The 13,716-nt window shown below is 44.3% G+C and overlaps 1 protein-coding gene across 5 annotated transcripts in view; it reads right to left on the reverse strand.

The window, feature by feature from the left end:
- TDRD9 (tudor domain containing 9) overlaps window positions 1–13,716 on the reverse strand; it is a 129,994-nt gene that overhangs the window by 78,833 nt on the left and 37,445 nt on the right. For 4 of the 5 annotated variants that reach the window (XM_055288002.2, XM_055288001.2, XM_055288003.2 and 1 more), the window contains exons 4-7: window positions 11,985–12,206; window positions 10,722–10,844; window positions 6,936–7,016; window positions 980–1,144 (exon numbers count right to left, since the gene is read on the reverse strand). In XM_055288002.2, coding sequence (XP_055143977.1) covers window positions 980–1,144; window positions 6,936–7,016; window positions 10,722–10,844; window positions 11,985–12,206 — 591 coding nt within the window. The remainder of the gene's footprint in view (window positions 1–979; window positions 1,145–6,935; window positions 7,017–10,721; window positions 10,845–11,984; window positions 12,207–13,716) is intronic. The other variant, XM_063643825.1, reaches the window with a different exon arrangement.

Genomic DNA, 13,716 nt, shown 5'->3' on the forward strand with positions numbered 1-13,716 from the left:
CAAATGCTGGCAAAAATGCAAAGAAAGGGGAACTCTTGTATACTGTTGGTAGGAATGTAAATTAGTATAGCCTTTATGGAAAACAGTATGGAGGATCCTCAAAAAACTAAAACAGAAGTACCATATGGCCCAGCCATCCTACTACTGGGTATATATCCAAAGGAAAGAAAAACAACATGCTGAAGAGACAGCTCCACTCTCACGTTTACTGCAAGATTATTCACCACAGCCAAGATATGGAATCAACCTAGGTGTACATCAAGAGATGAATGGATAAAGAAAATATAGTATATACACATAATTAAATACTACTCAGCCATGAAAAAACAATGAAATCCTATCATTCTGGGCAACATGGCTGAGTGAAGTTAGTGAAATAAGTCAGGCACAGAAAGATAAATACCACACATTCTCATTCAAATGTGGACGCTAAGAAGGTTGATCTCACAGAAGGAGAGAGTAGAAAAGAAGTTACTAGAGGTTGGGAAGGGAAGGAAATAGGAAAGAGTTAGTTAATGGACACAAAATTATAGCTAGGTAAGAAATAACTTCTAGTGTCCTTTTTAAAGAGAGATGAGGGTCCCACTATGGCTGGAACTACAGACCCCCACCACTACACCCAATTTTCATGTTCTAGAGCACCGTGAGGTGACTACAGTTGACAACAACTTATCGTTTCTTTTCAAATAGCTAGAAGAGAGGATTTTAAATGTTCCCACCACAAAGATAGATGTTGAAGATAATTAACAATGATAAACGTTGGAGATGATGGATTTGCTAATTACCTTGACTTGATCATGACACATTATACCTATGTATCAAAATACCACACTATACTCCATAAATATGTACACATAGCATGCATCAATTTTAAAATAATAATTTTCTCGCAGGGCCTTACAATCATAGGTGATGAATGCAGGTTTGATCAAATATAAAAGTACGCTCACTGTAAAAGAAACAACGCATTCTAACATACCTTGCTATGATGAATGTGCTCCAAATCATTAAGATAATACTCTTCAACTGAATGGGGCTTGCCTTCCACTTCAAAAATATATGCAGGATTCATCTTGTTTTGAACAGGAATGGCAAAGTAGTCTGCAAACTCTTTACAGTTGATGGTAGCCGACATCAGGACCACCTACAGAGTAAAACATTAAAATAATGAGAATCATAACCAAATTAAATACTTCTAAAACTGCAGGCTTTTCTTCTGCTTCACTCCTTATCTAACAACTTTTGAGACTTTAAACAGACCACCCTGATTTAATCTCTAGTGTAATTATTGTAGTTTAAACAATGTTCAGAGATACCAACTTTTACTATTTCTCTTCGAGTACCTTTTCAAATGATAAATTTTATCTCCAATAAGGGTAAATTAAAACCATTTTTCTGAAAGAAAACTGCATCAGGAGACTAATTTTAAAAAAGAATAAGGCCCAGGTAAACAAAGACGCTGTGGCTCACACCTATAATCCCAGCACTTTGGCAGGCTGAGGCAGGAGGACCACTTGAGCCCAGGAGTACAAGAGCAGCCTGAGCAACAACATGAGACCACTGTCTCTACAAAAAATAAATTAATTAATTAAAAATAAATTTTTAAAAAAAGAGTAAGGCCAGGTGCCATGGCTCATGCTGTAATCTTGGGCCAAGAGTTTAAAACCAGCCTGGGCAACATAGCAAGACCCCATCACTACAAAAAATTTAAAACTAGCTGGGAATGATGCTGCCCTCTTGTAGTCCCAACTACTCAAGAGGCTGAGGTGGGAGCATCACTGGAGCCAAGGAGGTCGAGGCTGCGGTGATCTATGATCACACCACTGCACTCTAGCCTGGGCAACAGAGCAAGATCCTGTTTCTAAAAACAAAAATAAAAAATAAATTAAAAAGAATAAGTTACTCTATGATGTGTTCCAGAGAAATGACAGAGTAAGCCAGCAAAGAAGACAGCGGATCTAGAAAACTCTAGCTCCAACTCAAGAAACTGGAGAAGTCCCAGGACGACAGTGGTGCAGTAGCAGAGGAAAACCCCAGACTGGGGCAAGATGACTGACTGCAGCTTTCAGTTTTGTCAAAAAGCAAATATGAAATGATATCCTTAAGAAACTCAGCCATGAATGACAGGAGCAGCGTATACAGCCCGAGATGTGCCAGGAGAAGGTAGCTGATTATGGAGGGTCTCCCACCTCAGCAGTCTCCACAATGCTACGTGGGGAGTGGGCACAGCAGTCCGGCTGGCTGCTCACCACCTACTGTACATCGCAAGTAGAGTTATCTAAGTGGAAATCCTAGCCAAAAAGTAAACTTTTTTATTTTTTGAGACAAGTTCTGGCTCTATCGCCCAGGCTGGAGTGCAGTGGCGTGATGTCAGCTCACTGCAACCTCAGCCTCCTAGGCTTCAGTGATCCTCTCACCTCAGCCTCCCAGGTAGCTAGGACTACATGTGTGCACCACTACACCTGGCTAATTTTTATAACTTTTTTTTGTAGAGGCAGGGTTTCGCCATGTTGCCCAGGCCAGTCTCAAACTCGTGAGGTCAAGCGATCTGCCCACCTCAGCCTTCCAAAGTGCTGGGATTACAGGCGTGAGCCACCACACCCAGGCAAAAAGTAAACATTTCATATAAGCATTGTTGTTGCAGTTATTGAGTAAAGAAAACATCTGTATTTTCCCCTTTGGAATGAGATACAAATGGTCCAAACTGAACAGACTAAAACTCATTTTGAGAAGAGATGTCTGAAGTTAAAAAGAATGCTCTGAGAAGCCACTTGGAGTGGAAGAGTGGCTCCTAAGGGACACACCCCAGTCACCATAAATGATCTCTAAACTGGGTTTTAAGGAACGATGAGGCCAGTGAACTGCAGGACACTGAGTGCAGCCTGCAAACAAGAGGCCAAGCCTGGAATGCAGGGAGCAAGGAGGACTCAGCCTGGCCACCAGCTTCCCTCATCCACCCTCTCCTGCAGCCCTCTGCCTCTTCTCCAGACAAGTCAGCAGACACCCAAGACAACTGCCTGTCTGGAGTGGGCCTGAGCTGAGTCCAGTCAGCGTGAGGTGACAACAAGGTCAGTGGCTGGAGGATGGTATAGAGGAAGCACTGATAGGAAGCCAGGTCGGGGGAACCACAGGGACCTAGAGGTTGGCGGGAAAGGAAAGGGGAGGCCTTAAAGCCCATGTGCCCGTGCCCCACACCCAGGTCCTCTTGACAGCGGCACTCTCTTTAAAAGCTAATAAAGATTTTTTGAGAGTTCTTTAAAAACCTCTTACAAAACCACCTAGAACATGGTGTCTAATTTCTTGGCCCAACTACATGTACCATATAAGTTTCTATATCGAGAAAATATGCTGCTTCACATATTTGTTAATAACTCATGAACACAGTGAAACTGACAAACCATATCTTACAACTTATAAGTACCAAATTCCTTACCACCATGTCCATCAGTGTAGGGTTTTGTTAATCCACTAACACTTTAACTCTTTTTACCACTGAAAACTAAAAAATGTGTAACCAACTCATTATTCTGACTTGAGTAAAAAAGAAGAGTCTTAAATGACATTCAAGAAAGGTCTCAATGTGAATAATCTTCAATGGCAGCTTCGTTAAGATTCCAAAAAGGACTGAAATAGCCAAATTCTCTCATTCATTTCATAGTCACCTCAAGCAGTAAGACAACTGATTGCAAGTGTCAAGTTCCATTCATTCAGCACCCACCAAGTGAAAATATGAACATCCTAAGGCAGAAGCTTCCCCACTTGGGGACATGGGAAAGAGAAAGAGAAATGTTTTCCTCAACAAATAAACACTTGAAGACAAAATGCTTTATGGTTTAGAAAGCAACTGTTTTCCAATAACAGCAAATCCCTTAGCAGCCCCATCATAGAATAACTGAATATCCCAACCATGCGGCCTTTTATCAAGCTGTTTCCCACAGACCTCTGCTTAGCACAGCTGGGTTAAGGTCGACCTATGAGTAGACTTATTTAGATTGCACAATTATTCTAAATCCTTCGCCATTTTGGCCTAGTTCACACCTTCTTCCTTTTTGTTCAAATAAGAAGTAAATGATATTTATCATTCCCATCAACTTTCAGTTAACTCAACTTACGTCTCTCAAATAGTAGTACATATTCTGTTCTCACACTTCAATGCACTTTGGTGCTATTTCAAACACAGGGATTGCGGATTCATTCACTTACTTTTTGTTTTGGTTTTTGTTTTTGTTTTTTTTTAATGGAGTCTTTCTCTCTGTTGCCCAGGCTGGAGTGCAGTGGCATAATCTCGGCTCACTGCAATCTCCGCCTCCCGACTTCAAGCAATTCTCCTGCCTCAGCCTCCCAAGTAGCTGGGATTACAGGAGCCTGCCACCACACTCAGCTAATTTTTGAGACAGGGTCTCATCTGTTACCCAGGCTGGAGTGCAGTGGCGCAATCACAGCTCACTGCAGTCTGGACCTCCCAGGCTCAAGCAATTCTTCGGAGGTCAGCCTCCCAAGTAGCTGGGACCACAGACACACACCACTATACCCAGCTAATTTTTGTACTTTTGGTAGAGATGGGGCTTCGCCATGTTGCCCAGGCTGGTCTTGAACTCCTTGGGCTCAAGCAATCTGCCCACCTTTGCCCCCCAAACTGCTGGGATTACAGGCATGAGCCACTGTACCGCCCAGCTTCATTCACATGCCTTTAAACTATGGTACTTATTCAACCAAAAGCAAAGCTCAAAACCCAGCATGTCATTATAGTCAACTACTATTGGACCATTTTCCACAGCCTGGAGAAAATATGAGAATTTAAGGCAACACAATAACCAAAAAGTATCCATACTCTGATCATAAAAGAATGTCCTTTAGTTGGCTTCCTGGCAAGATCTGGTGCACTACACATGATCATAAATTTTAAGAGTCATCAGTTTCAAATGTTTCTGTTAAAATACAGTCAGCCCAGCCAAGTGCGGTGGCTCACACCTGTAATCACAGCACTTTGGAAGGCCAAAGCAGGCAAATCAGTTGAGGTCAGGAGTTCGAGACCAGCCTGGTACAAAACCCCATCTATACCAAAAAATACAAAAAAAAATTAGCCTGGCGTGGTGGCAGGTGCCTGTAGTCCCAGCTACTCAGGAGGCTGAGGCATGAGAATTGCTTGAACCTGGGAGGCGGAGGTTGCAGTGAGCTGAGATCACACCATTGCACTCCACCCTGGGCAACAGAGTGAGACTCCATCTCAAAATAAGTAAGTAAACAAACAAACAAACAGCCCTGGGCCAGGCACAGTGGCTCACGCCTGTAATCCCAGCACTTTGGGAGGCCAAGGTGGGCGGATCACAAGGTCAGGAGATCGAGACCATCCTGGCTAACACGATGAAACCCCAGCTCTACTAAAAATACAGAAAATTAGCCGGGCGTGGTGGTGGGTGCCTGTAGTCCCAGCTACTCAGGAGGCTGAGGCAGGAGAATGGCATGAATCCAGGAGGTGGGGCTTGCAGTGAGCCGAGATCACGCCACTGCACTCCAGCCTGGGTGACAGAGCAAGACTCCATCTCAAAAAAAAAATACAGTCAGCTGTGGGCGGCAAGCCACCCAGGCACCGAGGCAAGAGACCGAGAACACGAGCTGTTCCAGTATAATAAAATATAAAACGAGAATAGTCATACCAGATATAGATCTTAGATATGATTATACATGAATATCATTAATCATTAGTTGGTAGTAATTACTCTTTATCCCAATATAATAATACCTGCTCTATAATCATAACCTAGGAAAAACCAGGCCATACAGAGATAGGAGCTGAGGGGACATAGTGAGGTGTGACCAGAAGACAGGAGTGTGAGCCTTCTGTTATGCCCGGACAGGGCCACCAGAGGGCTCCTTGGTCTAGCGGTGACGCCAGCATCTGGGAAGATGCCCGTCGCCAGGCGGACCGTGGTCTAGCAGTAGCAAAAAGGTGTCAAGCAACAACACCCGCTACTTGGCAGACCGGGAAAGGGAGTCAGTCACCTTTTTCCCTGGGGAGTTTAGAGAAGACTCTGCTCCTCCACCTCTTGTGGAGGGCCTGACACCAGTCAGGCTTTCCCGCAGTTATCCGGAGGCCTAACCGTCTCCCTGTGATGCTGTGCTTCAGTGGTCACGCTCCTAGTCCACCTTCATGTTCCACCCTGTGCACCTGGCTCTGCTTTCTAGATAGCAGTAGTAAATTAGTGAAAGTACTAATAGTCTCTGATATGTAGAAATAATGGCATAAGCTGTCTTTCTCTTTGTCTTCTCTCTCTCTCTGTCTCGGCTGCCAGGCAGGGAAGGGCCCCCTGTCCAGTGGACACGTGACCCACGTGACGTTACCTATCATTGGAGAAGACTCACATTCTTTACCCTGCCCCTTTTGCTTTGTATCCAATAAATAACAGCGCAGTCAGACATTCGGGGCCACCACCGGTCTCCGCGCATTGGTGGTAGTGGTCCCCCGGGCCCAGCTGCCTTTTCTTTTATCTGTCTTGTGTCTTTATTTCTACACTCTCTCGTCACCGCACACAGGGAGAGACCCACCAACCCTGTGGGGCTGGACCCTACAGTCAGCCCTCTGTATCCAGATTCTGCATTTGCAGATTCAACCAACTGAAAATCAAAAATATTCAGAAAAAATAAAAATAGAAATTTAAAAAATAGAGTATAGCAATTATTTACATGGCATTTACATTATATTCAGTACTGTAGATAACCTAGAGGTGACTTAGAGCATATGGGAAGACGTGCATAGGCTACATGCAAATACTTTACTATGCCATTTCATATAAGGCACTTGAGGATCCTCAGATTTTAGTATCTGTCGGGGGTCCTGGAATGCTCTATAGACACCAAGGGACTATAGAGAGAAACAAAATTAAACAATGAATCTTAACCCTAAATATGTCTGTTACTCATGAAATCAAATTTACCTTCACAAAACGTGAATTTGTTCTTAAGAGTTTGCGGACTACCAATAGCAGGAAATCCATTTCTTCTGTTCGTTCGTGTACCTACAAAATAAAAAAGGGGGCACCCCCCCACATGGCATCAGGCAACACACATGTCACTGCTGACAGAAAGGCACCCCTGGGGAACTGGGGACTAAACCAGTTCTCTCTGCTAAATGCAGTTCCTCAGGGGGCTGGTATCACTCCTGGTTAAGAGGAAGCAAAGAGCGTCGGCCAACAGACCACAGACCACCCACTCAGTCACGGCCCCCAGTGTTTCTCCTTAGGGCCCCCTGAGAGACGGCAGAGTAATGTTCTGCACCCTCGCCCCTACTCATTTACTGCCAACTGTGCCCAAGGTCACTGTGACAACCAGAAACCTCTCCACCTACCTCAAGCACAGAGAACCACTGGGCCAGCCTCCCATGGCCCCTGCTTGCCACAACCCCTGCCAGGCCTGCAGGTACACTGTCATCTGAGCAAGCAAGCACAGGGACAAAGACGTGCCAGTCTAACACTGACCGGGAGCCATGTGACCCCTACAGGACACATTCCATGATGTGCATAACTGCAGCTCACAAGGGTGGGCAAGGGCTGGTCCTGGAAAAGCTGGGTCAGTCACAAACAGGTAAACCAGAGCAAGGTCAGGACCTGAGGTCAGTAGAGCTGACACTCGGGGACAGCAGTCGGGAAGGCAGCACCTCAGACAGACCTTGCAGCCCTCCTCAGACACAGACCTCACAGTCAGAGCCACTCCAGGACCCACACCCCCTCCCCATCCCACCCCACCCCAGAACCAGCTAGCACCCAAGGGCTAGGCAGCCTGCTATTTTTCTAAAGAAGCCAGTTACTCTAGAACTTAAGAAACGTCAATGTACAAGGGGACAGTAAGATTCTATTCTGGCACATTTCTCAGCCGAAGTGGAGAGAGAATTACTAAGTTTCAAAGAGGGAGTTCTCCTTTCCTCAGTGTAAGAGGTATAAGGATTTATTCTGTGAGTAATTCTGTTCCAGGCCCTACTATCTTCTGAACTTCCCACTGAAGGAGATGAGAAGTAGCATAGAGAAAAGAAAAACAAAAATCAGTAGCTGAACGGTATTTAACACCATCATAAACCTCATGCTGTCACTTGACTTCAGAACATCTCCTCAGCACAAATATCCTCTCTTTTACTTGAGAAGAAAAATCAAGGCTATCATCAGCGAAAAGGCCCCAAAGTGAGCTCTCCTCAGCTTGTGGCAGTCTCTCCTGAGTTCACACGCCCATCATCTCCCCTCTGCCCCACAACCCACTGGCTCCAGGATCCCTACACCAGCCTTTCGAACACATAAACATGCACACATCAGCAGATGTGTCTCCCCAGTACTCATCTTTATAACCTCAGCCCCCTTAGGAGGCACCTTTTCCATAGCAGTACTCAAAAAAAAAAAAAAAAAAAAAAAAAAAAAAAAAGTTTATTGAATGAATGATTTGCCTAAAGCTAGTTTCTTCTTTTTTTTTTTTTTTTGAGATGGAGTCTCGCTGTCGCCCAGGCTGGAATGCAGTGGTGCGATCTCCACTCACTGCAAGCTCTGCCTCCCAGGTTCACGCCATTCTCCTGCCTCAGCCTCCTGAGTAGCTGGGACTACAGGTGCCCGCCACCACGCCCAGCTAATTTTTTGTATTTTTAGTAGAGACAGGGTTTCACCATGTTAGCCAGGATGGTCTGGATCTCCTGACCTGGTGATCCACCCGCCTCAGCTTCCCAAAGTGCTGGGATTACAGGTGTGAGCCACCGCACCCGGCCAAGCTACTTTATTCTTAAGAGCTGGAAAGTTAAAAACATTATTACATTTTAAACTGGCTGGCCATCTTCAACTTTTGTTCTTGTATTTGTTTTGAAATTCAAATAATCCCAGATAATGCAAACGATACTATATGTAAACCTAAAACTTCAGGTAGTTGAATCCAGTCCATTCATTTACGAAGCAAATAATCCCTGGGCATCTACGAGGTACTGATGCCGCACTGGACAGAGGCAGAGCAGGAGGCTGTTGTGATGGCGCGATGGTCTTCTGTTGGTTACTGCTCCCCAGTAGGGTAAGCTCTCGAAGAGAGGAGCTAACTTTTGCTCAGCTATTATGTCAGAGCTTGAGAACAGGATATAGTCAGTAACACAGCATTGATGGATTTATCTGTGTCACTCAAGTATGGGTGTGCAAGGCCAGGCGCAGTGGCTCACGCTTGTAATCCCAGCACTTTGGGAGGCCGAGGCGGGCGGATCACGAGGTCAGGAGATCGAGACCACGGTGAAACCCCGTCTCTACTAAAAATACAAAAAATTAGCCGGGCGTGGTGGCGGGCACCTGTAGTCCCAGCAATTCGGAGAGGCTGAGGCAGGAGAATGGCGTGAACCCGGGAGGCGGAGCTTGCAGTGAGCCGAGATTGCGCCACTGCACTCCAGCCTGGGAGACAGAGCGAGACTCCGTCTCAAAAAAAAAAAAAAAAAAAAAAGTATGGGTGTGCAAAGGCCACGTAGGCAGAGAAATATGTCAGACACACAGAAAATAAATGCAGGCACCAGCATCACAGGCTCTAGAGTAAACTACCCAGGGATGAACCCAGCAACATCACTGATTACTTGAGGCCTGAGCGCTGAACTTCCTTAAACTTTAGTTTCCTTTTATGTAAAGTGGGCTCAATTATACTAAAAAGCCCAATGAAAAACTATATAACCTTCATAATACCATCTTTTGGCATATTATCTATTAAATCTGAATTTGATCTCTACCTACTATATTCAAAACTGCCATAAGTCATAAAGAAAAATTCTGAATGTATTATATATCACCCTATTTTGTAAGAAACAGTAGATCATTTTCACCCTCTCCTACTCTCCCACCAAATGCCCTACAATAATTTAAAACCAAGTGCCTGTACATAAGATCACAAACGCACGGACTCAGCTTTGCCTGGAGTATATGTTGTATTATTAGTTATCCCATGCATCAAAATAGAGTGCAGAGACACTACTCTAAACAGTTGCCCAAATGGGTTTATCCTTTTGGTTGTTATTGTTGTTTTGAGACGCAGTCTCACTCTGTTGCCCAGGCTGAAGGGCAGTGGCGCAAACTCAGCTCACTGCAACCTCCACCTCCCAGGTTCAAGTTATTCTCCCACCTCAGCCTCTCAAGTAGCTGGGACTATAGGAGTGTGCCACCACACCCAGCTAATCTTTTTTTTTTTGTTTTTTTGTTTTTTTGTTTTTTGTATTTTTAGTAGAGATGAGTTTCACCACGTTGGCCAGGCTGGTCTCGAATTCCTGACCTCAAGTGATCCACCCACCTTGGCCTCCCAGAATATCAGGATTACAGGCATGAGCCAGTTGCCCAAATGGTTTGATTTCAGACTCTATTAAACACCCTAGCCTCATGTCATAACCTCTCACAAATCCTATTTATTTGCTGATGTGTCTAATTCCTCTAGAAATAAGTCAAGCTTCCCAAACAGAATTACTGATAAGGTTTAAAACACAAGAGTTTGAAGAAGAACCATTTCCAAAGTTCCTGGGAAAGTTATTCAAACACAACATTTCCCACCAAAAACCTCATTTAAAATATAAACAAAATCAAAAAACATTCCATCCTTACTGAAAAAAGTCCAGAAAGTAAAAGGGAAGGAAAAAATAAAGAAAGCTGAGACAGGCACAAAGACAGGGTTCACAATACTCTAAGAGAGTTTTTTAAGAGAGATAAATATGACCTTTACAAGTAGATGACATTACTTACTTCATCAATGATGATATGTGTGAATTCCATCAAACTCTTGGCACTAACTATTTTCTGAAGCAGGACTCCAGTTGTCATATAAATTAGCCTGGTGTCCTCCGTTGCTATTTTCTCTAGCCCTACCTAAAATTGGAGAAAGAAAAAGGAAAGGAAAAAAGAGAAAAAAAAAGTTATGTCCATTTTATTAATATAATGGAGGTAAGAAAGGGAATGAAAAATTATGGTATTTCGAAAGATACATAGGCTCCAAATTAAAAGTGACATTCTCAAGTCAATTATTTTCTTTTTTGGGGGGAGAGGGGCAGGGGTTGGCTCATCTAATCACACTGCTATAACATTTTTATGTTAAAACAACTGTGTATAAAGACATCTTCTAGATTACAGAGATATAATTAAAAAGATAAAATTATAAAAGCCATAAGCATGAGAATTCTCACTGCTTTCCTATTCAACTGGAAAGAAATTACAATTTATTTTCAAGAAATTCTTTTTTTCGAGACAGAGTCTCACTTTGTCATCCAAGTTGGAGTGCAGTGGCAGGATCTCAGCTCACTGCAACCTCTGCCTCCCGGGTTCAAGCAATTCTCATACCCCAGCCTCCTGAGTAGCTGGAATCACAGGCATGTGCCATCACGCCTGGCTAATTTTTGTATTTTTAGTAGAGATGGGGTTTCACCATGTTGGCCAGGCTGGTCTCGAACTTCTGACCTCAAATGATACACCCGCCTCAGCCTCCCAAAGTGCTGGGATTATAGGCATGAGCCACCGTGCCCAGCCTAATTTTCAAGAAATTCTGTTTCACTGCCTTTTAAAATTATGCCACAGTTCTCTTCTATAAGCAACTGGTTTCTTTTTTTGTTTGTTTTTTGTTTTGAGACAGAGTCTCACTCTGTTGCTCAGGCTGGAGTGCAGTGGTGCGAGCTTGGCTCACTGCAACCTCTGCCTCCCGGGTTCAAGCGATTCTCTTGCCACAGCCTCCCGAGTAGCTGGGACTACAGGCATGCACCACCACACCCGGCTAATTTTTGTATTTTAAGTAGAGACGGAGTTTCACCATGTTGGCCAGGCTGCTCTCAAACTCCCGACCTAATGTGATCCACCTGCCTTGGCCTCCCGAAGTGCTGGGATTATAGGCATGAAACACCACTAATTTTCAGCAGAAAATGGTCACGTACTATCAACTTACACAGAAAAAAACTTAACAAAATTAAGGACTACAGAGATGGCTGGCTCTCTTAGTCCCTCCCTCCCTCCCAGTCTCACCTGGTAGCCCACCACACCCCCCAGGGTCCAGGCACGCTCTTTACTGATCCACCTGGCGATGCTGCTTGCCCCTATCTTCCGGGGCTGGGTGACCACAATGCTGCAGTAGGCAGAGTGCTGAACGTAGTGGTCCAAGATATACTGCGGGAGCTGAGTGCTTTTACCGCTTCCCGTGGCCCCATGGATAATCACCACGGAATTACTTTCTATCAAAGACACAACCTAGAAATTTAAAAAATTATTTCAAAATCAGCACAAAATGGCAATGTAAAGTATCACCTATATTAGGAAGTCTTTCAGGATTTATTGCTCTTTCATCTTAAAGTTTTGTTTTGTTTTGAGATGCAGTCTCGCTCTGTTGCCCGGCCTGGAGTGCAGTGGTGCAATCTCGGCTCACTGCAACCTCTGTCTCCTGAGTTCAAACAATTCTCATGCCTCAGCCTCTCAAGTAGCTGGGACTATAGGCGTGTACCACCACACCCAGCTAATTTTTGTATTTCTTGTAGAGACAGGGTTTCTTTCACCATGTTGGCCAGGCTGGTCTTGAACTCCTGACCTCAAGTGATCCACCTGCCTCAGCCTCCCAAATTGCTGGGATTACAGGCGTGAGCCACCACGCCTGGCCTTAAAGTTATTAATTAACCATTCTGAACACAACACAAGAGAGCGAGGAGGCGACAAACGGTTGCCACTTAAATGCAACTCTACTACCTATTTAACAGTAATTAGTGGCTGGGCATGGTGGCTCACACCTGCAATCCCAGTACTCTGGGAGGCCAAGGCGGGCGGATCACGAGGTCAAGAGATCGAGACCATTCTAGCCAATATAGCGAAACCCTGTCTCTACTAAAAATACAAAAATTAGCTGGGTGTGGTAGCACGTGCCTGTAGTCCCAGCTACTTGGGAGGTTGAAGCAGGAGAACTGCTTGAACCCAGGAGATAGAGGTTGCAGTGAGCCAAGATCATGCCACTGCACTCCAGCCTGGCGACAGAGCAAGGCTCCATCTCAAAACAAACAAACAAACAAACAAAAAACAAAAACACCAACAACAAAAAAAAAAACAGTAACTAGTGATAGCTGTGGAAAAACCAGGCCAGGTTAACTCCAGTTTCCTGGGTCTCAACTGCTTCTGTAAAAATTAAAATGTAAAATTAGATTTCTATGGCTCTTACCAAGTTTCTATTATTTTAACATTTTGTAATGAATCTGCAAATAATTCTACTGAACATGAAAAAAAGAGCTGTTACTACATTCAAGTGGTTTTAAAATGTCATCTTAAATTCTTCAGACATATTTTTTATCTATTAAATATCTGTTTATTTATTTTTAGACACAGGCTCTAGCTCTGTCACCCAGGCTGGAGTGCAGTGGCACAATCACAGCTCACTGCAGCTTTGACCTCCTAAGCTCAAGCCATCCTGCCACCTCAGCATCCCAAGCCAGGACCACAGGCACATGCCACCATATTCCACTAATTTTGGGGGGTGTGTTTTGTAGAGATGAGGTCTTGCTATGTTGCCCAGCCTGGTCTGGAACTCCTGGACTCAAGTGATCCTCCCACCTCCAGACATATTTGGAAACAAGTAACTTCCACTTTTCCACTTACAGATTATATGCAGCATTTTTTTTTTTTTTTTTTTTTTGAGACAGAGTCTTGCTCTGTCGCCCAGGCAGGAGTGCAGTGGCGCAATCTCGGCTCACTGCAAGCTCCGCCTCCTGAGTTCACGCCA

Source organism: Symphalangus syndactylus, chromosome 8, assembly GCF_028878055.3.
Source record: "Symphalangus syndactylus isolate Jambi chromosome 8, NHGRI_mSymSyn1-v2.1_pri, whole genome shotgun sequence".
NCBI lineage: Eukaryota > Metazoa > Chordata > Mammalia > Primates > Hylobatidae > Symphalangus > Symphalangus syndactylus.